We start from the raw sequence: 26,230 nt of genomic DNA, 5'->3' as shown, positions 1-26,230 counted from the left end.
AGTAGTACCTCAAGTTTCTGATGTCACCAATGTCACATCTTGCATGGCACTTTAATGCGGTATTTGAGAATGTACGGTGAATGCAAATAATTTACGTCATTCTCTTTGCTCCTCCGGGTGTGGTTGGTGACAATTGTTATTATTCACTATTTGTAGTCATCACGCCACTGAGTCATCGACTATAACGCACGGTTAATGGTCACGGAAGAGATTAACCAATCGTGATGGTGGCGAAGCTATAAAGGTTTGCTGCTGGTGGCTGTAATTAGAGGTCCCATAATGTAATTCGATGTCAAGCATGTGGGTTCGTGACAAGTTATATGATACTCTTTGGTTTTTTCGGTAAAGTCACGTAGGTAAAAAAATAATTTTGTTGTGACGGTTCCACCTGAAGACGGAAGCTTGTGTTGCCTCCGAAACGTCGTGATTTAATATATTTGAAGTTTTTACCTACGTGACTTTACCGAAAAACCCAGAGAGTATGAATTCTTGCAGTCACGAAAACTTCAAATCTTGGTTATATGATTTAGCTATTCAACACCCTCCCCCCGCTACCTTTCAATCATCAACTCTTGTGTGATGGCTGTAGAATCTACCGTAGTATTGTGGTGGGTATGATTACAGCAATAAAGAGTGGCATGATGCCGTATACAGGGATATGTCGAGTACAGGAATATTCTGGAATTCACATTCTGTATCAGTCGAGCTTTGTCGCAGTGGTTTGCCCACTGATGAACTCGGGGGTCAGAGTTCGACTCCCGGGCCACGACTAACACCAGTGGCGAACATCTCAACCGGACCTGGTCCTCCCCTAGGTCTACTCGGCCTTAAACGAGTAAAGGCAGCCGCGTGTAGTTCTGGCTACACCACTTCCTCATCGGTCTTCATAAGTGTTCGCTGAAAGCACTTGCCCCAACAGCCTGCGTGGCCTTTATGGGGGATCTTTGTCTATTGTCCTGCCATGTGGCTCAGCGGTAGAGCGAGCGACCCATGATTGAGGGTTGTTGGCTCGGCCCATCATCACTCCGTGGTCGATAAAAGAAATACGTACCACTATGTGCATGGGAAGACTGTGGTTGTCATATGAATACACTCGCACCCGACATACAATTGTGGAGTTTCGCCACTGGCACAGGGCAGTTAATGTGCTAGTACCACCTCAATACGCATTTGAGAAGGACATCACTTACAGACGATTGTTTGCAGTGTTCCTTAAATTATGAGGGGGTTTCCCCTTGGACTGGCCATCTATTTAGTAACAAATAAAAAAACTACCCCTTGTGAGCGGGTATTATTTTCCACATTTTCAGTAAACCCTAGTTACCACATTTCACTGTAAACGATGTACTTTGAAGAAGTTGCCATTTACCCGGAACTTCGCATATCATGCGTGTTTTGCCCTTTTAAGGCCACGGTATATTGTACAGGTGTTGACGACGAGTGTGTCGCGTTTTTGAGCGATTTTGTCACTTCAACAACTTCGTCGTGAATGGATGGTGGTTGCTGGGTGGGGGGTGTTGTTGTTGTTGAATGGTGACTCATTGAACCAGGTCCCTTCATTGAACTAAACATAATAATCGACTGTATCGGTGTCCTTATGTCACAACCCAGACACATAACCCCGTGTCGCCTTAACAGACTGTTTGGGGCAAGTGCTGTGAGCGAGCACCTATGAAGGCCGGCACGACACACGAGGGGGTGGCTGGCGAGCACCACGTCCCGGCCGCCTTTGTCTCCCCAGTGGCGATGTTTACGACACACCGCCACCAGGTTACTCGTTTGAAGCTGGAGGAACGGGGGCCCCGAACCGGTTCAGATAATCGCAACCGGTGTTGCCGGGGTTCGTAGCGCTAACACCGCCTAACGTGAACTACCAGGCTGCCCGCTCTTGTCACAACCGGTTTGACGGCAGAACAAACGACGATGACGCTGCGAAATTGTGGTGGCTTTTAATTAATGCTGACAAACAGAATGACACCAAAAAAAAGAATCCCCACCGACGCCCACGTACGCGCGCGTGATTGGCGCGTGATCGCGACCGTCAGCCAATGGGGAGCGAGCGTAGCCCTCGGCAGGTGACGCCGCCGCAGACGCCTCCGCCGCCGCGCAAGACAAAAGCGGATGGATACACGCGGCGCTATATAAACCGACCGCGGTGCCGCCGTCCTCCATAACCGAACTGCTTTTTTCCTCCTTCGCCGATCCGTTCTCTCAGCGTCTGCGCGAGGAGTTTCTTTCGCCGCTTCGTGCACCCAAAACGGTCAGTTCTGAGGTAAACATTATTTCGAATGTTAACGATATTTTGTTGGAGATCGCGATGCCCGTGGGGGGAGGTGGAAGTTGTTTGACGCGTTGGTTGGGGCGGAGAGAGTTTGGCGCTTGTGAAGCTTCGGCCGCGACGCCATTTTAAGTCGAAATGCCGTCGCGTCTGAGGTGAAATTAAAATTGTTCCTTTAATTAAACGAAAGGTTTTTACGATGTTTTTACTGCTTTATACGTTGTCGTTAAGCGTATTAATGTTTGTCTTGGGTTGAGCGTTCTGTTTGTAACGTTATGAAACGTGACTTTTTTGAATAACGTCTGCCCGTTTGCTGCGTCATGGGTTTTTTTTTTCTTTCGCCGCCCGGTTATGCGATGTAGAGGTAATCGTTTGTAATTGTTTCTTTTTAATTTTTAACAAACTACACCGTTAAAAATAATAGGTTTTGCGTAGTTATTAATTTGTAACAAACTACACCGTTAAAAATAATAGGTTTTGCGTAGTTATAAAATACCGTGTATACAATACGTTAACTATAAAAACCTTTTTTAGTTGAAACAAGATGAACATGAGACGCCATATTTATTGGCTGTCACCATTTTATAAAAAAATATGTTTTCTTTATACAAATCCTAAAATACTGTTTGTTATTGTTAACATATTGGGCCTAACCTGGTAGAATAAAAAAAGTGTATCCCCCCCCCCCCCTCTACATTTGAACACTTTGTACAAACGGGAAAGCTGACGATGCAATTAATTTGGGGGTTGGGAGTGGCGGCGGATGCCGGAGTGACTCAACTGGTTTAACAAGAACGCTGAACGTCATTCAACTTGACCCTTGAACTTAGCGCTGTTGCTGTATCTTTATTGGGCAATACAGAGCAGTGTTGTACTGTGTTGTGAAAGCGGAAATGAAAGGGTTTGAAAAATGTTGAAGTGTTTTCAAGGGGAATAACCGGATAGGGGTTGTCTTTCTATTTTATTTCAGATTTAATCATGCAGATCTTCGTGAAGACCCTGACGGGCAAGACCATCACCCTGGAGGTGGAGCCAAGTGACACTATCGAGAACGTGAAGGCCAAGATCCAGGACAAGGAAGGCATTCCTCCCGACCAGCAGCGACTGATCTTCGCGGGCAAGCAGCTTGAAGATGGCCGCACGCTGTCCGACTACAACATCCAGAAAGAATCCACCCTCCACCTGGTCCTGCGTCTCCGTGGTGGCATGCAGATCTTCGTGAAGACCCTGACGGGCAAGACCATCACCCTGGAGGTGGAGCCAAGTGACACCATCGAGAACGTGAAGGCCAAGATCCAGGACAAGGAAGGCATTCCTCCCGACCAGCAGCGACTGATCTTCGCGGGCAAGCAGCTGGAAGATGGCCGCACGCTGTCCGACTACAACATCCAGAAAGAATCCACCCTCCACCTGGTCCTGCGTCTCCGTGGTGGCATGCAGATCTTCGTGAAGACCCTGACGGGCAAGACCATCACCCTGGAGGTGGAGCCAAGTGACACCATCGAGAACGTGAAGGCCAAGATCCAGGACAAGGAAGGCATTCCTCCCGACCAGCAGCGACTGATCTTCGCGGGCAAGCAGCTGGAAGATGGCCGCACGCTGTCCGACTACAACATCCAGAAAGAATCCACCCTCCACCTGGTCCTGCGTCTCCGTGGTGGCATGCAGATCTTCGTGAAGACCCTGACGGGCAAGACGATCACCCTGGAGGTGGAGCCAAGTGACACCATCGAGAACGTGAAGGCCAAGATCCAGGACAAGGAAGGCATTCCTCCCGACCAGCAGCGACTGATCTTCGCGGGCAAGCAGCTGGAAGATGGCCGCACGCTGTCCGACTACAACATCCAGAAAGAATCCACCCTCCACCTGGTCCTGCGTCTCCGTGGTGGCATGCAGATCTTCGTGAAGACCCTGACGGGCAAGACGATCACCCTGGAGGTGGAGCCAAGTGACACCATCGAGAACGTGAAGGCCAAGATCCAGGACAAGGAAGGCATTCCTCCCGACCAGCAGCGACTGATCTTCGCGGGCAAGCAGCTGGAAGATGGCCGCACGCTGTCCGACTACAACATCCAGAAAGAATCCACCCTCCACCTGGTCCTCCGGCTCCGTGGTGGCATGCAGATCTTCGTGAAGACCCTGACGGGCAAGACCATCACCCTGGAGGTGGAGCCAAGTGACACCATCGAGAACGTGAAGGCCAAGATCCAGGACAAGGAAGGCATTCCTCCCGACCAGCAGCGACTGATCTTCGCAGGCAAGCAGCTGGAAGATGGGCGCACGCTGTCCGACTACAACATCCAGAAAGAATCCACGCTCCACCTGGTCCTGCGTCTCCGTGGTGGCATGCAGATCTTTGTGAAGACCCTGACGGGCAAGACCATCACCCTGGAGGTGGAGCCAAGTGACACCATTGAGAACGTGAAGGCCAAGATCCAGGACAAGGAAGGCATTCCTCCCGACCAGCAGCGACTGATCTTCGCGGGCAAGCAGCTGGAAGATGGCCGCACGCTGTCCGACTACAACATCCAGAAAGAATCCACCCTCCACCTGGTCCTCCGGCTCCGTGGTGGCATGCAGATCTTCGTGAAGACCCTGACGGGCAAGACCATCACCCTGGAGGTGGAGCCAAGTGACACCATCGAGAACGTGAAGGCCAAGATCCAGGACAAGGAAGGCATTCCTCCCGACCAGCAGCGACTGATCTTCGCAGGCAAGCAGCTGGAAGATGGGCGCACGCTGTCCGACTACAACATCCAGAAAGAATCCACCCTCCACCTGGTCCTCCGGCTCCGTGGTGGCATGCAGATCTTCGTGAAGACCCTGACGGGCAAGACCATCACCCTGGAGGTGGAGCCAAGTGACACCATCGAGAACGTGAAGGCCAAGATCCAGGACAAGGAAGGCATTCCTCCCGACCAGCAGCGACTGATCTTCGCAGGCAAGCAGCTGGAAGATGGGCGCACGCTGTCCGACTACAACATCCAGAAAGAATCCACGCTCCACCTGGTCCTGCGTCTCCGTGGTGGCATGCAGATCTTCGTGAAGACCCTGACGGGCAAGACCATCACCCTGGAGGTGGAGCCAAGTGACACCATTGAGAACGTGAAGGCCAAGATCCAGGACAAGGAAGGCATTCCTCCTGACCAGCAGCGACTGATCTTCGCGGGCAAGCAGCTTGAAGATGGCCGCACGCTGTCCGACTACAACATCCAGAAAGAATCCACCCTCCACCTGGTCCTGCGTCTCCGTGGGGGCATTTAAAATTAGCAAATTACCTTCGACATTCCTGGCTAAATGTCTTAATTCCAGCATAATTTTAAAAAGGTTAACATTTTTTACAGATTGTGCAACTCTAGTATATATTACATGTTGCATGGAGTTATAGCAAACGATTCCTTAACATTGGATTTCCACTAATCTATACGCACTAGATGCCGAAAGTACTTTATGTTTGTGCATTATAAATAATAAAGATTTATGGTGAATGGATTCTGTTTTTGCTTTTAAATATTTGAAATGATCAGGTTTCATTAAACCCCCATGGACTGGTACAATGGGAGACTTTCTGCAAGGTCTGGAACTATGTAGCATTGGTCTTTGTCGAGTACTGTACCGTGAAAAAACTGGCAAATTACAGGTAAGGCTTGAAATTCAAGATAAAATTTAAATTGATTTACATGCTTAAGTAGCAGCCCCGAGGCACGGTGTCGAGTTTTTCTAAAGTACAATTTGTAAGGTGTTTGGAACAATTTTTTTAGGTGGAGGTTGAATTGGTCGGGTCCAACCCTATTTTTTTTCTGGAAAGCTGGGTCCATTGGAGCAGGAGGGTTATATTTGCAGCTTTAACACGGAAAGGTTTTTCCAGATGTGAATTTACATTAAAATCTGGAATTTTGCACTTGGTGAACATCGCATGCATATGTTATGCACCCTCATGGTCATACAAACTTAATAAAACTCCAGTGATTCGTTCAAAGTAAATTTTTAGGTATTCTCCCTCCCCCCATTGACAATTGGACTAGTGGTTTGCAAACATCCTCCAAAGAGTGCGAATCGAGAAGCGCATTTGTGTGGGTTGTAGATAAGACGCATGCTATTACTGCACCGAGATCAACTAAACGCCACTTAAAATAATTACCAGGTAAGGCCCACTGAACTATATAGCTCTTAGAAGCAACCTGGCCATAAATGATAGCTCAACGAAGTGGCTGATGTGGACATTTAGAGCAGTCCCAATACTCAAGCACGTTTCAAATGTGGAGAGGAACTGGAGAAAAATACAAGCAACTACGGGAAGAGATGCAAACAATACAGGCGTCAAGGTCGGGATTGGGATCAGATTCACGACCTATATACCAGGTGAGGTTAATATCTCGCCACCGCGGCGCCTTGGAGATATTTCGACTGCACCTTCTTTACCCCACTCACCTCTCAATGGGACAAATCACATTGCAATTGTGCAACAATTCCTGCCAGCGTCATGTGGGGACATATGTGGCCGTGCGAATGATCGTGGTATTATGTATCGATACGATCCTGGTCAAATAAAGAATAACTTACCACCAGGGTTACATCTGGGCATGCTGCACAAACACCAAAAGTCAATAATAGAGTATGTATGTTGAACGTCTTTCGCACCGTACGTAGATGCAGGGAAGTACAACTAAACAAAAAGCAATTGTAATTTAGTGAGTTTTCAATCTAGATTTAAAGTGCATAGCTCCAGTGGCTTCCTAACATCGGAAGGAAGTGTTCCAGACGGCCTGAGAAGCGTATTTGAAAGCGTCTTTAGTCAATGGCCAGCCACAAACCTGCTGCTATAGGATGACCGGAGTTCGCGTGATGGCTTATGCTACTTTATCTAGGAAATAAGTGATATATTGTGTTTACTTAGATCCAAATTATTTTCAAGTTAATGCTATTGGAGTCATGTAATGAGATCAAGAAAAATTAGAAACTCGCAGAATGCAGTTGTCCCCTACCACCTTGTCGGACCAGTCTGTGAAGACGTCACAAGAACGACTTCCCAACTCGTTGAGGCTTCTATCCACACTCTGGGTTAACTTTTTGTTAATGCCTTGCAAAGGGCTCCCCCCATTTAAAACCACATTTTTAAACCTTGGATAGGTTTATATGAAGTAAAAAAAATACTGATGTAAAATTATGATAACCGGATATTATGAACGATGTACATGAATGAGACATCTGTTTTGTCATTTATTTTTAGCACAGCAGCGATGCTAATACTGTACTTTGCGTTATGCATTATATAATCTTGAATGGAAATAGGACTCATCTTAAAGAGAGGGTCGTCACCTATAACAGCTGGCATTGATTCAAGTAAGGCTTACTGCTGATGAGACACTGCACGTTAAAACCGATCCAAAGTCGGCTTGTCCTGAATGTTGCAGGAATTTCGCACTCCCAGACGGCAGTTTGGTTGCGTAAGAAGCATTTATTTATTTATTTGGAGAGACACATGAAGAAAATTCGGCGACTGCTTATCCATTTTCTGGTGATCGAACTTGGGGCCATCAACCTATTGCGCTTGATTACCCAGTTTACGAAACGGGATGGTGGTGGCCTGGAATCGAACCAAGGTTATCAGTGGTGTTGGCTCAGTGCTGTAAGATAGTAATACAAACATGTGAGCCACCTTGGACACGTCATCAAATGTCAAGTAAAAAGTTTGTGCTACTGCTCACGAGTATGGCTCAATGTCCCGAGTATGCATTGCGGCGATATTGCTTGCGGTACCCATCGTGCTGTAGGGATCCAGGCGACGAAGAAGGCGGAATTCCTTCCACCAGGGTCTACCAAAAACCTACCCCCGCACAGGCCAAAATCTAGAGTGTGCAGACAGTGCAATTGCACTGCGACCCATGAGACGAAAGGAGGAGGGGGGGGGGGTCCCTGGGTCTCAGGGCCCCAGGTGCCAGACCATAAAGACGGTGGGGGTGACGGGAGGGCAGACAGGGGGCAGAGGACGATCATTTTTTGTTTCGTTCCAATTTCATTTCTTGCATCGGGGTCGATTCCAACCGCGCTACGCCGTTGGGTCGTCACGAGCAACCTTTGCCCCCCGGGGGGGGGGGGGGGGGGGGGCTCATAAAGTTTTAGACCTGTAATCACAATTCCTGCCACGTGTGCTGTGCGGTTAAACCACGTACCGCGGTGGGTTTTTTTTAATCGTTGAGTTATTACGCAGCAACCAGTACAGCACGCGCCTCGCGACCCGGACCGTTTCTTTTTTGGTTTGTTTTAGATTTCGGTTTGGAAAGGTCAAGTTCCAAATAAAATAGTCGCGACGACGATAGTGGAACTTTCCGTGCCTGGGCTACAGGGGGGGGGGACGGGGGTGGTGCAGGTGGGGGGTGGCACCTCTTTACGCAGTGACTCAACGCGTCTAATTTGGAGCGTGCGGTGTTTATCGCGATGACTGTGGATGGCCTGTAATGATTCCTTCGTCGGGATGTGAAGGCCGTGATGCATTCGGGCAATCTTTGTCGACAATCGGTCACCGCAAATGGTTTGTTTGGAGCACAATTTTCGATTGTTAAAATAATAATACCTTAGTCGCCCCAATCTGATGTCTGCATGCGCAACGATAACAGAACATGGAAAATAATATATGGCCGCGTAAAAATAATTTCCATCCTTTAGTGGTCGTGATGGCTGTGTCATTTTGTGGAATAGGAACAATTGATAGAAGCCCTTGACTGGACTGGAGTGAAGATCAGAGAGATTTCCGGGGCGATGAATGCGAGTGGTGGGTTCGTTCACCCGACGTTCCACAAAAGTTGTCAAGTTTTTCAACGGATTCAGTACCGTGGGGTGTCCTTGAGAGTCTCTCTGTGCATGCATAGGGTGTCCGCAGCATCCACCCGATGTTCTCGTGCAGTTATTCAACATCGTCATCCCTCTTTTTGCCGTGGGAGTGCGACGCCGGGAGGGTGAGCGGTCGTGTCAGCTACGAGGCTCTTCCCATATCCCTGATGATAACAACATTCTTGTAAGGGCAAGCTCTCCAATGAATGCGACACCGCCGTTATATATATTCAGACGAAGGTGCACCACTGATTCGTAGGTTTTCGCTGATTTACCACACAACTCCCTACGCTTGGACCGCCTGCCGTTGGGCCACGATGTTTTGACGTTTCGCACCAGATGATGGGAGCTTCGTGATGAATTGAACGAATTGAATTCGGTTCCCGACGAAACCAAAACGTCGGGACATTGAGCCAAACGACACGTGGCTCTCCGATTGTCGCGGTTGGTTGCGTACGGCGCGAAAGAAGTTCAACACACGCGCGGAGCTGGACAAAGGCCGAAAACGCAGCTACAGAAGGGTGCACGGTTACCAGCGAAGTGGCCGTCAGATTGCTTGCTTGTGGTGGGGGTATACATTCCGCGAACAGCTGAGCTGCCTGTAACTAACGACACAAATATCACCGCACCAAAAATAAAATAAAAAACCCACCACCGTTTGTGTTATGCGTCCAGTATACTATAATTACTCCGGAGGTCTTTTTGATTTCCTTCATTTGGATGCGGCAACTGAAGTTCTGGTGAGCGTTTGCTGCACGTTTAGAACACAGAACACGAACCCAGGCACATGGAGTTCTTCTTCATCATCATCATCAACAACAACAACCACAGGCATCCAGCTCTGATTATGGTTGCCACCTGTCCTGGTTTTCCCAGAACGTCCTCTTTTTTTCTAAGTATCTGTCCAGGGAAATCTGTAAATCTTCCCGGAACTTTAAAAGTCCCTGGTTTTTTTGTCAGTTGCATACCAGTACACCGCTCAAGACAGTACACATTTACGCGTTATTTCTCCCTGCTTCCGGCATTGTTAGATATTCTAGTTCCCATGATATGTTCCGGCTGTTTTGTAACTCAGAAGTGGCAACCCAATCTCTGAGCTCGGGAGGTGATACATTCAAACGCGGCCCCTCTGTTTGCACGTGTTGTCCTTTTGACTCCTTCCCCCAAAATCCCTGGCAGCCTCTGGGACGCCCATATCTCAGTCGCCAGCCTGCGTTGGAGAGTTCAATCGCAGCTGTTTACCATTGTTTAGATTGGATGCGGGGAGAGAGGGCTTACTAAATTTACGCCTCCCGACCCACGATTAGCCTCCAACTCCCTCGCCAGAATATAGAATTCCGCGGGTCAGGCGACAGTCTCGCGTGGCTACGAGATTCAGTTTCCCGAATTGATGGGTGTACTTAAACCTGAACTTACAGCCATTTCATTCATAATGGATGACGTTTTTTTAGTATTGGACCACTATGTAATGATCCGGCCCAATCTACGTTGTCTCAAGAACCCTCCCAACCACTGCCCGACACAGCCGAACACGTTGCATTTGCCACGTGGCGTACAAGCGTTTAACGACGCGCAGATTCGTATTGTTTCAGCAGCACACTTACCGCCAAGGGGCAAAATAATTATCACAACCAACGCTTAGATACTATGCCAAGCGTATTTAGAAATGTTGTCAGATAATTTATTTAGAACTGCTCCTTGTTTAGTTTTGCTGCCCCCCCCCCCCGCACATCCGCTTGGCACGATTGGCTACGTACGGTGCACAAGAAGTTAAACAAACAGACATACAGGGGCTTAACCAAATCATTTTTTGACGAATATTAATATTGGCACCCCCCACACGCACCTCCCTTTTGACTCCTTTTCCAAAAACTCATGGCAACTTCTGGATCCCTAATACCAGCAGGTGCCCCTAAAATAGCCATTTTCAAAAATACGCGAATAATGATTGAGAGCCGTTTGTCAAACTATTGCTGGAAGATGTCTCCCCAAGCCATGCCGGTGTTACGGGTTTTTTGATTACCCTTCAATAGACTGGTCAGTCCGTGCTGGGTGCCACGGTGACGAGTAGTTAACTACCTCACCAGGCATACAGGAGGTCGTGGGTTTGATCCCGACCCAGACGCCTGCTGTATATTTGGACTTTGCATGTTCTCCCCGTGGTCGCGTATGATTTTTCTCCGGGTTCCCAGGGTTTTCCCTCCATGCGTTGAGAGTATTTGGCTGCTGTGCATTTTCACATGATGATGATGATAAGCCACTTCGTTGAGCTATCATTTGTGGCCAGGACGCTTCTGAGAAAGAACAATCTAGCTCAGTGGGCCTTACCTGGTAAAATGAGAAAAAAAAGATTTAGAATAGAGAGTGTGTGGCCCAGGCACGGTTCAGGTATCACTCACCAAATATCAGGGATTGCCGGGAATTTAACCCAAGGTGGTTCGCCGAGCAGTGTGCTAGCTCACCACTGGGTGAACAAAAGATAACAACGTGACGCCAATTTGTAAGTTTTGAGGTGCTGGTTGTGTTCATGGCGATACGTGATTTACGCAGTGGGCTTGGGTGTGCGAATGCTGCTGGGATTAGAACCCAAGTCTTATCTGAACCGGGCTTGCACACAAACACACGGAAAACAAAGATAAAGATCTCCCGTATAGCCTTAGCATACTGTTGGGGAAAGTGCTGTTAGCGAGCACCTATGAAGGCCAGAACGGCACACGAGGGGATCGGTGGCCAGTACCACACCCGGCCGCCTTTGTCTCCCTAGTGGCGATGTTTTTACACACCACAACAGGTACTCATTTGAGGCTGAGTCGACCTAGGGGGGAGGCCCAGAACCGGTTCAGATAATCGTCACCGGTATCGGCCGTCAGCAGGAATCGAACCCGGGTCCCCAGGTTCGTAGCGCAGCGCGCTAACCGCTACACTACCGCTCCCCACATATTTAACGCACACACACACACACGTATAACCTACACACACACACACGTATATAACCTCAGTGCACTCCGTTTTCCTCCCACATACAGAATACTGTACTCAATAGGGAACAGATGGGTCTAGCGATACCAATAGAAATAAAATATATTATTATGTAAAAAACTTCATTTTAACTTAAGGTCGCTATTTCGCTACAGTTTTACAAACAACGGCGTGGCGTGATTGGCATGCTGCAAGAAATGGAATGGGGCACTCTGTCCATCTGCCCACTGCATGGCTTGCGACCAGAGGCACATCGAGAACGTTTCAAGGTGGTCGCGAAATGTCCAGCTATTTAAATCGGGCCCTACATTTTTAACCCATTCATGGGGGGTTCTGGGTAAATCAAGGATTATCATCAGTCCCTCGTCAATCCACTACTGGTTGACGGCCTCCCCCGCAGCTCGTGGAACTTGACCATACTTCACCACGCCGGTCAGTGCGGGATGGTAAAGAGGGCTGCCCAGTGTATCTCGCGTGAACATTGCGGTATTTGGAAGGCAAAGGCAGTGTGTGGTTCTTAGCCCTACCGCCTAGTTCACATGTGTGCCTTAATAGGTGCTCGCCGACAAATACTTTCCGCAACAGTATTTAGTTGGTATCAACATATAACGTTCGTAATATTTGCATGTAAGTCATATTAGGAAGCCACTTGAGCTATTGCACTTTTAAATCTAGATTGAAAACAAATTTGTGTTTAGAACAGCTGTTTTGTGTTCAGTTTGTTGTCCTTTCCCCGCGCCTCCGATTAGCACGGTTGGCTACGTACGGCGCAAAAGAAGTTCAACAGGTGGCCCTTGCAGAAGAGGCAACGTTATCATGGGTCTCATCGGCCTTCTCAGGTTCATTTAATGACACTGCTGCTACTCGCATAATGCAATAAACGTATCACGGACCGTGCAGCATTTACATTTCCCAACTTCTTGCGTGGCGCACTGGATATCCCTGGATTAATTGAGCCGTATAAGTGTCAATTATGATTTTTGTTATTGAAATGGACGCATTGTTCATTTCATAATGCCTGCCTCGTCGCCAGCGGTTAGACCTGCGTCACATGGCCGTGCTTCCGCCCTTCACCCGCCTCTGGGTCTCCCACTTGCATCTTACCCACACGCGATCCATGTTTAATATGTATTACTGCCTACACGAATTGCGCATGATGCAAATTGCTCAATTCACACAACACAGTGGCTGTTTGTGACGTCTCGTGTGGGTGTGGGTGGTGGTGGTCGTGGTGGTGGTGGTCGTGGTGGTGGTCGTGGTGGTGGTCGTGGTGGTGGTGGACGAGGGGTAGTGTAGCGGTTCGCGGACTGCGCCGTGAACCCGGCGACCTGACTTCGATTCCCGCTCACGGCCATCAAAGGTGACGAATATCTAAACCGGTCCCGGGCCTCCCCTAGTTCGACTCAGCCTCAAATTAGTACCTCGTCGTGTGTGTGAACATCGCCACTGATAAGACAAAGGCGGCCGGGCGTGGTGCTGGCCACCCACCCCTTCGTGTGCCGTGCCGGCCTGCATAGGTACTCGTTTAACAGCACTTGCCCCTACAGTCTGTTAAGGCTACACGGGGGGATATTTGTCTTTTGGTGGACGGAGGAAGAGTGATGAATGTGGGTGGTGGTGATGATGTCAGTGGTGGTGGTGGTTGTGACGATGATGGGGGTGGTGGTGGTGGTGACGGTGTTGTGGATGATGGGAGCATGGTCTCGGGAAAAACACCACGTGTGTCTGGGGTGGGATGGGGGGGGTGGCAGACTGCGGTTCACGGCAGGCTATCTGCCCGCCGCCGGCCACTCCAAGTGCATGTGACGTGTGACATGGCGGTTTTCAGGGAATAAACCACCGCGACCCTCAGGGCCACTCCACTGAACACCAGCACAGCTGCGCGCGTGGGTTTTGTGAAGATGCCACGGCTTTCATAGTCTTTGCTTCTTTCGGTAAAGTCACGTAGATAGAAAATTAAAAACAAAAAAACCTCAAAAAACCCACTAGTGTTTTTTTTATACTTAAAATTTCTATCTACGTGACTTTACCGAAAAAACCAAAGATTATGAATTCCTCGAGTCACGAAAGCTGTAAATCAAAATTTAAGCCACGACTTCGTTTCACGAACGAATGAATACGATTCGTCATTTACAGCCCCCCCTCCCCACAAGCCCCCTTGTCAATCCGCTGCTGAATGAAGGCAACCCCACTGCTCACATCATCCATCCTCCTCTACTTTAGCACCTGTCCTGCGAGACCTTTTCCAGAAATTCTTGGGAGCAGCTGGACGCCAGTTGGCCAATGGCTTCCTTAAACAACAGAAGTCCTTCTGCAGCAGGAGCAGCATTATCATCATCATCAGCAGCAGCAGCCATGGTCAATCCACTGCTGGATATAGCCCACCCCCAAACCGCAGCCGCTACTCACAACCCTGCGACGGAATAATCCACCTAACACCTGCACGTCACCATCTCTTATTATTCATAACATAAAATAGATACGTGTGTATATATATATAAATGTATATTTACGGCTGAGTGTCACCACGTTTTCCACTCGCCAAAGCCGGTCTGTGGAAACAGCACTTATATATAACACTTATTAAACCAGGAAATCCTCACTGAGTATCGTGAATTTTTTTTCAGGAGGAAATTCAACACAACATCAACAAAACTCAACACGTGTCGTAGATAACAACACTCTGCGGCCTTAAACCCAAAAAAGATTAAAAAGGTGATGCTTCGGAAAATGTGCTGGCTGTGAAGTAATGGCAATTGCCTGAACCGTCAAACTATTATATATTTTCCTATTTGTTTCGAGTATTTTTTTTATTTTTCTTCTTTTTACTGTATCAGGAGGGTCCTGCCAGGCTTTTGCAGTCGGTAAGCGACGATTGCTGTGCACAATCCCAATTTAATAATTTGCAGTCTCATTATTTCAAATGCGTCAAATTTAAACCCTGACTCGGGCACATGAAGCCAGGGGATCGTCACGTCCACTGTGAAGCCAGATGGCGCGTACAGTAGTTGTATTTTTGTTGTTGCTATCAACACACACCGTAGTATTAATCAGGGTGGCCACTGGAATTTGAACCGTGAAAAATATCCGCCCATATATGCTTTCTCAATAACCGAATAATGTTTCCCTTCGTAATTACTTTTTGGCTTTGTACCCGTGGCGGTTTTATTTTACAGGGCTGGCTGATGTAAGTTATGGACTCGTAAAAAGATGGGCTCGCGCGGACGTGAGCCAGAGCGAGAATGAGATGTCCGTGTGCCTGGCTCGGTATTTTAAAGCCACGTGGCGACGCACGCCGCATATGGACAACCGAGCGCCTTGTCCCAATTCGGGTTATGGAACTGTATCTTTGAAAAAAAAATGAGTATCGGGATCATCCGAATATTTCTTGGCACTGGAGGAATCCGATGAGCTACAAAGCTATTTTTTTTACAAAGGTCCAGCGTCAGAAAGCTACAACAACAAACAATACGAAAACACGACAGGAGTGCACAGTCTTTTCGGTAAAGTCACGTAGGTCAAAAAGGAAAACAACTAAATTAAATCACGACGTGCACAGTACGATGCGGTGACGTCATCGTGTTTTTCATCTAGGGTTCACATTTTATTGTGCGTAACCGAACCCGATTCTTTGCTTTTGACCAAACGGGGCTGTGGTGGTGGTGGTGGTGGCTGACGCACGTGGCAAATAATCCAGCACCGTGGAGGCAGCGAGCGTTGGTGGATCGCGCGAATGTTGACAAACTTCCTTCCCCTTCGGTGTCGAGGAGCCACAACCCCTTGGCTTGCCGCTGGAATGCGATACTGCAAAGTGCGGATAAACATCACCGTGTCCCTTCTGGATGGGATAGAGCGTTGCGCCCCCTCGTAGCACCACGTGCCCCGGTTTTTATCCCACGTGAAAATGCACTCTCATTAGCGGGCTTACAACATGTACAAATACATACGGAGGACTGCAGAGTCTTGGGCAATTGCCGTTGGTGCCGGCGAACTGTCTGACTTGTGTGCGGTTCCTCGGGCTAATTGGGAGAGGGACATTTGCACGGAGGATTCTCGCTTGAGTAACTAAACGAACACCCTCAATGGGCCAGATCTCGTCGGACTATGCAAGCTGGAATCTGTCCATCACTTTGCATGCCACGCTACCTGGGAGCATCGGGTGTTGTACGAATGCAGCGTGGAACTTCTTTCGCACTTCCGTAAGTAGCCAACCGCGTTCATAGGAGGTTTCCGGGGGGAGGGCAGCGAACTAAACACGACAGCGAGCGGTTCTAAAGAAATTATTTTCAATCTAGATTTAAAACGGCGTCGCTGGCTTGCAAGCGGGCCCAATTAATCGCTCCATCTTCGTGGTTTGACGTCATCTTGGGCGCGTTTTTCTTTTTCTTTCTGCCGTCGTTGGTATCGACCACCGGCCATCATCTTCATCAGCATCATCCTTTCGAGCGACGCCGTTATGCCCGAGCGCATATTCCGTAGGAGTCTGTCGTCTCTCCCATACCCTCAGTATGTCCTCTAATGACGCGGAGGCGAGATGTTGACTCCCTCAATTGATATTCAGGAGGGTGTGGGTTCGATCCCGACCCTGACGCCAGCTGTATATTTGGATTTTGCGTGTCTCTCTCCCAGTGCCCCCCCCCCCCCCCAGCGCCCCACCGCCACATTTAAAATCAACGTGCTTTTAGAGTATTCGGCTGCTATACATCAACATGATGAGCCACTTTCGTGACCTATCATTTGCGGCCAGGTCGCTTCTGAAAAGCTCAGCGTGTCTCTCTCTCTCTGTGCGAATTGAGAGAGGTTTTGTTGTTGGTGTTGTTTTCATTGTCTTTGTTCCCAATCCACGTGTCTGATCCGTTACGCGACAGCAGATGTTTATCTGTAAACATTGCGCTGAGATGCACGCATAAGCTCACAGACCTTTGCAGACGGACCCATATCCTGTTGAAACAAAGGGGGGTAGAGGGTGGCTTGACGCTATTCTCCGGATTATAAGACGCACCCTGAAAAAATAAGACGCAATCCATACATCTTCTTAGCCGGTGTCAAAACAAAAAGGTTACAAATCTAGTCGCTCACACTTACCGGATGATAAGCACGCGCTGACCGGCGTGGTGAAGTATGGTCAAATAACACACGCCCCCCCCCCACACGGCCCCCACCCTGCCGCCCCTCCCCGCCCTCCAGGAGTTTAATTTTGTCCCTCGATATTTTCCGGAAACTCTCTTAGGGCCCAGTTTGGAGTAAAGAGTTATCGACATAAGTCCACTACAACTAACGAGAGATGCAAAGGTACCGCCTATCCGTAATAATCCCGTATCGTTGTGACCTATCTACCGGCGTGGTGAAGTATGGTGACCAGGTTTGACCCACTGACCTGTAGGTTTAGAAGAAAACAAGGCGAGTTGGCTGTGTTCGTGGCTTCCATAATTCCCTGGGAGCAGCGTTTCGCCTTAAATTTGCGTATTCAAAAACCCATCCTCACCTTCTTAAGCCACAAAGGCCATTCACAGACTTTGAGCGTTAATCAAAACTCGCATTTAGATAGGGGAGGTTGGTGGGGAGAGGTTGGGGGGGGGGGTAAGTCACGGATCTTCATTGTTATGCTTTAAACGCACAGCGTGGAAGCCGACTGCTTTGCAAAACAATACAGTCATAAACATGATCATCACCATCATAAAGCCATTGTTGGATCCCTGTGCTGAGTTGCAGCCGGAACTATCCGGGAATAATGTTCGGCTTGCTACATCCCAATCCCACCGAATGATATGGTATAAAGCTGTCCATATGATTGTGTTAGTAAGCTATGTATATTTTAATATTGATTTGAAGCTTTCGTGACTGCAGAAATCCATACTGTTTGCTTCTTTCAGTAAAGTCACGTAGGTAGAAAAATTAAACAAAATTATTAGAATTATTTTCATATTGTTTTATTTTTTACCTACCTGACTTTACCGAAAGAACCAAAGAGTATTTATAAATTTTATTTTACCAGGTTTGACTTACTGAGATATAAGCTATTTTTTTAGAAGCAACCTGGCCACCAATTATAGATCAACGAAGTGGCTTATCATCATCATGTGGACATGGAAATAGCCGAATCCTCTAAACGCGTGATGTTGATTCGAAATGTGGTAGGAAAAACCGGAGGACCCGGAGAAAATTCCACGCGATTACGGGGAGAGAGGGACGCAAGCTCCAAATATACAGCAGCAGGCGTCAGGGTCGGGCTCGAACCCACGCACTCCTGTATACCAGGCGAGGCAGTTAACATCTCCTAGCCACCGTGATGATGATGGTGATGACAGAGAGACACGCAAAATCCAAATATACAGCAGCAGGCGTCAGGGTCTGGATCGAACCCACGACCTCCCTGCATACCAGGCGAGGCAGTTACCATGTCGGGTGAACAAACATATAGGATTATATGATGGATATGCGTGCCTTTGTCAATCCACTGCTGGATTATTGATGACCTCCTCCCCACGAGCCTTGCACTGGGTGTTGTTTGACCATACTTCACCACGCCGGTCAGTGCGTGCCGACTAGTCGGCGAAGGCGCCGCTGTTGTCGCGAGCAATTAACAACGGCACCTTAAACTTTTTTGAGTTTTTTTTGCTCTTTCTCTCTCTCTCTCCAAATATGCGTTGAGAACATTTTGTGCTTCAATTCACAATGTGATGACTCAATGTTTACAAGGGAGGGGGGCGGAATAAGAACGCATATACCATACAGGACTGTGCCCTACACACGCTGTACGATCGTGTGTGCGTCTGTGCTTGTGGGGAGCGGTGGTGTAGTGGTCAGCGCGCTGCGCTACGAACCCGGCGACCCGGGTTCTATTCCCGCTCACGGCCAACACCGGTGGCGATGATCTGAACCGCTCCTGGGCCTCCCCTAGGTCTACTCAGCTTCAAATGAGTGCCTGGTGCGGTGTGTAAATATCGCCACTGGGGAGACAAAGGCGGCCAGGCGTGGTGTTGGCCACCCACCCCCCCTCGTGTGCCACGCCGCCCTTCGTAGGTGCTCGCTAACAGCACTTGCCCCTACAGTCTGTTAAGGCTACACGGGTGGACCTTTTGTCTTTGTATCTGTGCTTGAGTTGAGAGGATGGATGGTGCAGTGGTTAGCGCAGCGCAGTGCAGAGTCGTAATTCCCGGCCACGGCTAACTTCAGTGGTGACTGAACCGATCCTGGCATTCTCCCCACTCCTTACCAGCCCGAGCCCACACTGGTGAAGTATGGTCAAACAACCGACACAGCAGTGGATTGACAAAGGGCTGTAGATTGATTGCATCGTAAATGCGTGGTGAAGAATGGACACGTACAGCCCCTTTAATTGTCAATCCACTGCTGGTCAGAGCTATTTAACCAATTTTTATATTAAAATAAACGGATATAAATAAATATACGAATAAAAAAATGCTCATTTAACCAATTGTAAACGATGCTTTTTTCATATTTAAATAAACAAATATATTTTATTATTATTTTAATCACTCAAAATAAAGATGCATAATCCGAAACGTCGGTTGCACGTGTGGCTGCACAGAATTGTTAACAAAATTGATGTTGTTGTTGTTCCGATTTAAAGCTTTCGTGACTGCAGGGATTCAATATTCGTGGTTCTTTCGGCCACCGCTCTTGTAGGCGCCGCGGGTTCGTGTCGCCGGCTGCGTCCGTCGCGACTGCACATCCGCGGAGAAGAGCTTCACGGCTCTTCGGATTCCTCCATAGAAATACATGTTCCGATAAAGAGAAGCTACGCTCTCCGTTCTGTCTCTCTCTTTGTTTCAGCTTCAGATTCTGCTGCTGTTGTTGTTGTCGCCACCACTTCCCCCCCTTCCCTCTGTCCCCCCCCTTCCCCCCTCTCATTCCCCCTCCCCTCTGCCCCCCCTTCCCCCTCCCCTCTGCCCCCCCTTACCCCCTGTCCATCCTCCTCCCCTCTGTCCCCCCCTTCCCCCTCCCATCTGGCCCCCCTCCCCTCTGCCCCCTTCCCCCTCCCCTCAATCCCCCCTCTTCCCCCTCCCCTCTGCCCGCCCCTTCCCCCTCCCCTCTGTCCCCCCCCTTCCCCCTCCCCTCCCCCCTCTCCTCCTCCTCATCCCTCTCAACTCGTCCAATCTCCATCACCTCCCCCCCCCTCATCTCCCCCCGACTACCCATGACCTAACCTCTCCTCTTCACCACCTCGCCTCCTCTTTCTCCACCCCCACCCCTTTACACCTCTTCTCATCGCCGCGACCACCTCGTTCCTGCCGCAAGTCGTCTCCGCTCACATATCCCGCGACATCCTCCACTCGTCTCTCATCTCCCCACCTCTTCCCCCTCATCTTCCTCCACACCTCATTTATCCGTCCGCTCCACCCACCCGCTTTTCCACTCTCCCCCCACCCCCACCCCTTAACTCTCTTCCCCACGGTCTCCTCCTCCTCACCTCCTCCTTTCTCTCACCTCCTCGTCGTCTCCAACCTCCCCCCTCCCTCTCCTCCCTCATCTGCTCCTCTGCTTCCTCTTCAACCTCATTCTCCCTTTCACATTCTGCCCCCTCTCTCTCATCTCTCCATCCCCCCTCCCCTCCCTCCCCTCTCCCTTCCCCCCTCCTCTCCCTTCCCCCCTCCCCTCCTCCTCTCCCTCCCCCCCGCGCACCCAGGGCCCCGTTGTTTACGAGCGGCAGCAGCAGCAGCAGCGGTTGCCTCTCTTGGAAGATTCCATTGCGGAGCCCTCGCCTCGGCAACTCGCCCAATCGCCTCTGAGCAATTACGTCACCTCCACCACCTCCACCACCACCAACTCCTCCTCCTCCCCTTCGCTTTCCCGCAGCGCCGAGGTGGGGGGCGCGCAGGGAGAAGGGGGGGGCAGCGGGTGATGGGGGGGGGTTGATGGGGGTAGAAGAGGGAGATGGAGGGAGGGTTTGCTACCTCCACATATGAGGGGGCGGTGGGAGGGCGGTGATATTATGTTCATGGGGGGGTTATGTCGGTGGTGGGGGGTATTAATCTTACTGGTACGTATCTTACCCCCCATATCTGGAAGCAGGGTGTGCTGTGTGGCGTGTGGGGGTGCAGTGTTGTTGTGTGGGGGTGCAGTGTTGTTGTGTGGGGGTGCAGTGTTGTTGTGTGGGGGTGCAGTGTTGTTGTGTGGGGGTGCAGTGTTGTTGTGTGGTGTGTGGGGGTGCAGTGTTGTTGTGTGAGGGTGCAGTGTTGTTGTGTGGGGGTGCAGTGTTGTGTGGGGGTGCAGTGTTGTTGTGTGGGGGGTGCAGTGTTGTTGTGTGGTGTGTGGGGGTGCAGTGTTGATCTGTGGGGGTGCAGTGTTGTTGTGTGGGGGTGCAGTGTTGTTGTGTGGGGGGTGCAGTGTTGTTGTGTGGGGGTGCAGTGTTGTTGTGTGGGGTGCAGTGTTGTTGTGTGGGGGTGCAGTGTTGTTGTGTGGGGGTGCAGTGTTGTTGTGTGGGGGTGCAGTGTTGTTGTGTGGTGTGTGGGGGTGCAGTGTTGTTGTGTGAGGGTGCAGTGTTGTTGTGTGGGGGTGCAGTGTTGTTGTGTGGGGGGTGCAGTGTTGTTGTGTGGTGTGTGGGGGTGCAGTGTTGTTGTGTGAGGGTGCAGTGTTGTTGTGTGGGGGTGCAGTGTTGTTGTGTGGCGTGTGGGGGTGCAGTGTTGTTGTGTGGGGGGTGCAGTGTTGTGTGTGTGGCGTGTGGGGGTGCAGTGTTGTTGTGTGGGGGGTGCAGTGTTGTTGTGTGGCGTGTGGGGGTGCAGTGTTGATCTGTGGGGGTGCAGTGCTGTTGTGTGGGGGTGCAGTGTTGTTGTGTGTGGGTGCAGTGTTGTTGTGTGGGGGTGCAGTGTTGTTGTGTGGGGGGTGCAGTGTTGTTGTGTGGTGTGTGGGGGTGCAGTGTTGATCTGTGGGGGTGCAGTGTTGTTGTGTGGGGGTGCAGTGTTGTTGTGTGGGGGTGCAGTGTTGTTGTGTGGGGGTGCAGTGTTGTTGTGTGGGGGTGCAGTGTTGTTGTGTGGGGGTGCAGTGTTGTTGTGTGAGGGTGCAGTGTTGTTGTGCGAGGGTGCAGTGTTGTGTGGTGTGTGGGGGTGCAGTGTTGTTGTGTGGCGTGTGGGGGTGCAGTGTTGTTGTATGGGGGTGCAGTGTTGTTGTGTGGTGGTGCAGTGTTGTTGTGTGGGGGGTGCAGTGTTGTTGTGTGGCGTGTGGGGGTGCAGTGTTGATCTGTGGGGGTGCAGTGCTGTTGTGTGGGGGTGCAGTGTTGTTGTGTGTGGGTGCAGTGTTGTTGTGTGGGGGTGCAGTGTTGTTGTGTGGGGGTGCAGTGTTGTTGTGTGGGGGGTGCAGTGTTGTTGTGTGGGGGTGCAGTGTTGTTGTGTGGGGGTGCAGTGTTGTTGTGTGTGGGTGCAGTGTTGTTGTGTGGGGGTGCAGTGTTGTTGTGTGGTGGTGCAGTGTTGTGCTGTGGGGGGTGAAGTGTTGTTGTGTGGCGTGTGGGGGTGCAGTGTTGATCTGTGGGGGTGCAGTGCTGTTGTGTGGGGGTGCAGTGTTGTTGTGTGGGGGTGCAGTGTTGTTGTGTGTGGGTGCAGTGTTGTTGTGTGGGGGTGCAGTGTTGTTGTGTGGCGTGTGGGGGTGTAGTGCTGATTTGTGGCGTGTGGGGGTGCAGTGTTGTTGTGCAGTGCTGTTGTGTGGTGGTGCAGTGTTGTTGTGTGGGGGTGCAGTGTTGTTGTGGTGGTACAGTGTTGTTGTGTTGGTTGGAGAGAGCGAGGTTAGCGCATTGTGGTGGATCTGTCGCCGTGTGTTTGGGGGGCAGAGTTGGCTGGCTGCTGTGTGCCCGTCATAGCGGGTGGAGGGGTGGATTGGCACTTGCTTTACTATTCGGGGGCAATGTAGAAGACGTGGTGGGTGTTTTTAAGCTGGTTTTGATAAGTTCGGCAATGGGTATGGATAAGTGGGTCATGGGGGGGGGGGATTGTTAAGGTTCATCGCCTTAAATATTCTTGTTATCGGGCGTTTCAGGGTGTAATCAACAGATTTGCAGGCAGTGTATAATATTATTGTTACTGCTTCAACAGGGCAGGATCATGAGAGATGGTGACGGCTTGGGGAGGGGGGGGAGCCTTCATCCAGCAGTGGATTGACCATGGCTGATGATGAGGATGATGATTGCAGGATTGGCAAAGGGCAGTCTATTACCGGGGAAATGTTTAGATTGGTGGTGGTGCAGCAGTCATCATTCCTTGGCATGGTCAAAGCTCGACGAGTATTTGGATTTGGTGGGGGTGGAGATGAATGCGGGGCTGACAGACGCCACTGCAGGATCCGTGTAGGGCCTGGACAGATTTAAGAGTACACCGCTGAATTGGTGGTTGCATTCCTCACGTCGGAATAATGCGGTCGGAACTTTGAAGGAAAAAAACAAACCAACGCAATCATTCTCGATCGACCGATGGACGAGGTCCTGCCCCCCACGCTATGTTTGGTCAACTTTGAGCATACTTCACCACGGTTGTCAGTGCGGGTCGGTGGCGCAGTGGTTAGTAGACCTAACCCCACCGAAGGGAGGGTGTGCGGGAGGACGGCAGGCCCGGGTTATACTGGTAGGAACCTCCTGGTTACACCAGCCCACAGGGGATTATTGTGTCCGTCCGTCCGTCGTGCATCCAAAAATGGGAGGGGTGGGGCTGGGTGGGGAGGGGAGGGGCTGGGTGGGGGGTGGGAGGGGTGGGGCTGGGTGGGGAGGGACTGGTCACCCCGTGGTGCCCTTATAAAACTCAACGTTTAACCTACTCACGCCGGCTTGTGCCCGCCCTCACAGTCGGGTATATTTGCGGAAAACACCACGTCGCCGTTGACCCTGGCCATTGACCGAGCAACCCAACGTTCCTACCAGCTCCCTCCGCAGGAATGTGTTTATTGATTAGACTGGGAAAGGGGGGCAGTGATTAATTTATTATAAAGTAGTGGTGGGGTGGTAAAGGGCATTCATGTTTGTGTAGGGGGCATTGCACGATTGCTCGGGGGGTAGCAATGCCCTTAACCTTGAAAATGTCTTGTTTTTCTTGGCAAATATAAAATATGTATTTACGGTTTGAAGAGGGTTCAAAAACAACATTCAAAAACAAGCTGGCCGTTTTTTTTTTATCTAACGTGTACTCTTTTAAAGTCCGTAAACACGCAGCAGATTATGCTAGCTGTCGCACTTTTAAGTTAAACCAAAAACAATGCAACGATGTACAAGGTTGACTTATTTGTGCGTCCAATTATAAGTGACAAAAGCGCACGTCATGGAAGAAGTTGGTTTAAACTGCCTCCAGGTTTTTTTCTCTCACGATATTTTTGTAGCCTCCTCGGCATGAACGATCATACCGCTGCTTGTCATTTATATTGGGAGCAGATGAGAGCTCGTGGGAAGATAAGAGTCGCGTATACTGAATTTGGAACGGCAAGGCACCGGATCTGCTGTCTAGTCATTGAGCGGACACATCTGTCGAGAGTGCAGGCGGTGCCATTGCGTCGGGCCTCCGCTTGTTTGTTGATTTCCACTTGTGGTCAGAATCAGAATATAGTTCATAGGGTCAGCGCTGAACTACAAAGAGGGCGGGGGGGGGGGGTGATGGATAGGTGGTGGGAGTGGGGTCAGTGGTTAGCGGGGGGGGGGGGGGGGGCATTGAATTCCTTGCACCAGGGCCCATGCCAACCACACTACGATACTAAAACTATACTTTTTTTTTGACAGGTAAGACCCACTGAGCTATGATAGCTCTTTTTTCTAGCCACAAATGATAGCCCAATGAAGTGGCTTATCGTCGCGTGTAAATAGAGAGCAGACAAATTATATACTCTAAAGTCTAAATGCACGTTTCTAGGTGTACAGGGAAAAACCGGAGGACCCGGAGAAAATGTTCACGCCACCACGGGGAGAGACACGCAAACTCCAAATATACAGCAGCAGGCGTCAGGGTCGGGATCGAACCCACGATCTGTATACCAGGCGAGGTAGTTAACATCTCCTAGCCATCATGATGATAGAGAGACACGCAAACTCCAAATATACAGCAGGCGTCAGGGTCGGGATCGAACCCACGACCTCCTGTATACCAGGCGAGGCAGTTAACATCTCCTAGCCACCGTGATGATGATGGTGAGAGAGACACGCAAACTCCAAATATACAGCAGCAGGCGTCAGGGTCGGGATCGAATCCACGACCTCCTGTATATCAGCGAGGTAGTTAACATCTCGCCGTTGTGGCGCCCCAACTATATTCAGTGTTAATATATGTGACTCACAGAGCCAGACTAATGCAATTAAAGGATAAAGTGTTCATTCAAGAGGCTCATAGAGCCAGACTTAGCATCTGCTCGGGTTCAGTCAGTGGTGGCTGGAGAGTTAGCCTCTATTCCTTGCTCGTGCTGACCACGCAAGCACTGGGTATGGTGTTGGTAAGGTACAAGTTTAATGCTGCAAAGCAAACTAACAAGACATCAGATAGAGATCACGGACACATCCCTTGACAGAAAACAACTGCTACACCCACCATTAGGTAACCGAACTGCGGCGGGCCGTCACTTGGTATATGAAGTGACAAAAAAAAGCTACGATTCTAAGTTGGAGGAATATTTTTGGCTTAAAAGGACAACAACAAAAAATCTCCCATCCCAAAAACAGCTGAATTCCAAACCCCTCCTTCAACCAACCACCACTCACCCTCAAAATAAACAACCTCTTCGCTCAATCCCTGCAGCATGTTTTTTTTTTAAAGCCACACTTGCAGTCGTACATTTTTTAACTCTCTCTATCAATTCTAGATTTAAAGCTTTCGTGACTGCAAGGATTCATATTCTCAGGTTTTTTCGGTAAAGTCACTTTGATACAGCTATCGTGCTGTGACGGTTCCACCTGAAGACGGAGGCTTGTGTTGCCTCCCAAACGTCGTGATTTTTATTTTATTTTTTATTTTACTTTTATTAATTTTAATTTTTTTACCTACGTGTCTCTCTATCAACTTTCTGCTAAAACTCGCAACCCCCATTTAGTAATACAGTGCGCAAAATCTGAAGAGCAAAAAACATTGTGGGCGTCTCACCTCGAATGACCGCGCGCCCTTGCAGCCCCCACCCCTCCCCACCTCGCGCGTGACCACGCCCACAACGCTGGTGACCACGCCTCCT

At 49.8% G+C, this 26,230-nt stretch overlaps 1 protein-coding gene across 1 annotated transcript; it reads left to right on the top strand.

Annotated features, from left to right (window-relative positions):
* The first annotated feature begins 2,109 nt into the window (after positions 1 to 2,109).
* UBC (ubiquitin C) lies at positions 2,110 to 5,770 on the top strand. The gene is made up of 2 exons (XM_061561141.1): positions 2,110 to 2,260; positions 3,249 to 5,770. Exon 2 carries the CDS (start codon positions 3,257 to 3,259, stop codon positions 5,540 to 5,542), a length of 2,286 nt encoding a protein of 761 aa, XP_061417125.1. The 5' UTR covers positions 2,110 to 2,260; positions 3,249 to 3,256; the 3' UTR covers positions 5,543 to 5,770.
* The last annotated feature ends 20,460 nt before the right edge of the window (positions 5,771 to 26,230 follow it).

The sequence above is a fragment of the Lethenteron reissneri genome, chromosome 27 (genome assembly GCF_015708825.2).
Source record: "Lethenteron reissneri isolate LAM-NWPU_2019-01 chromosome 27, ASM1570882v1, whole genome shotgun sequence".
Taxonomy (NCBI): domain Eukaryota; kingdom Metazoa; phylum Chordata; class Hyperoartia; order Petromyzontiformes; family Petromyzontidae; genus Lethenteron; species Lethenteron reissneri.
This window is presented reverse-complemented; position numbering and strand designations above follow the sequence as displayed.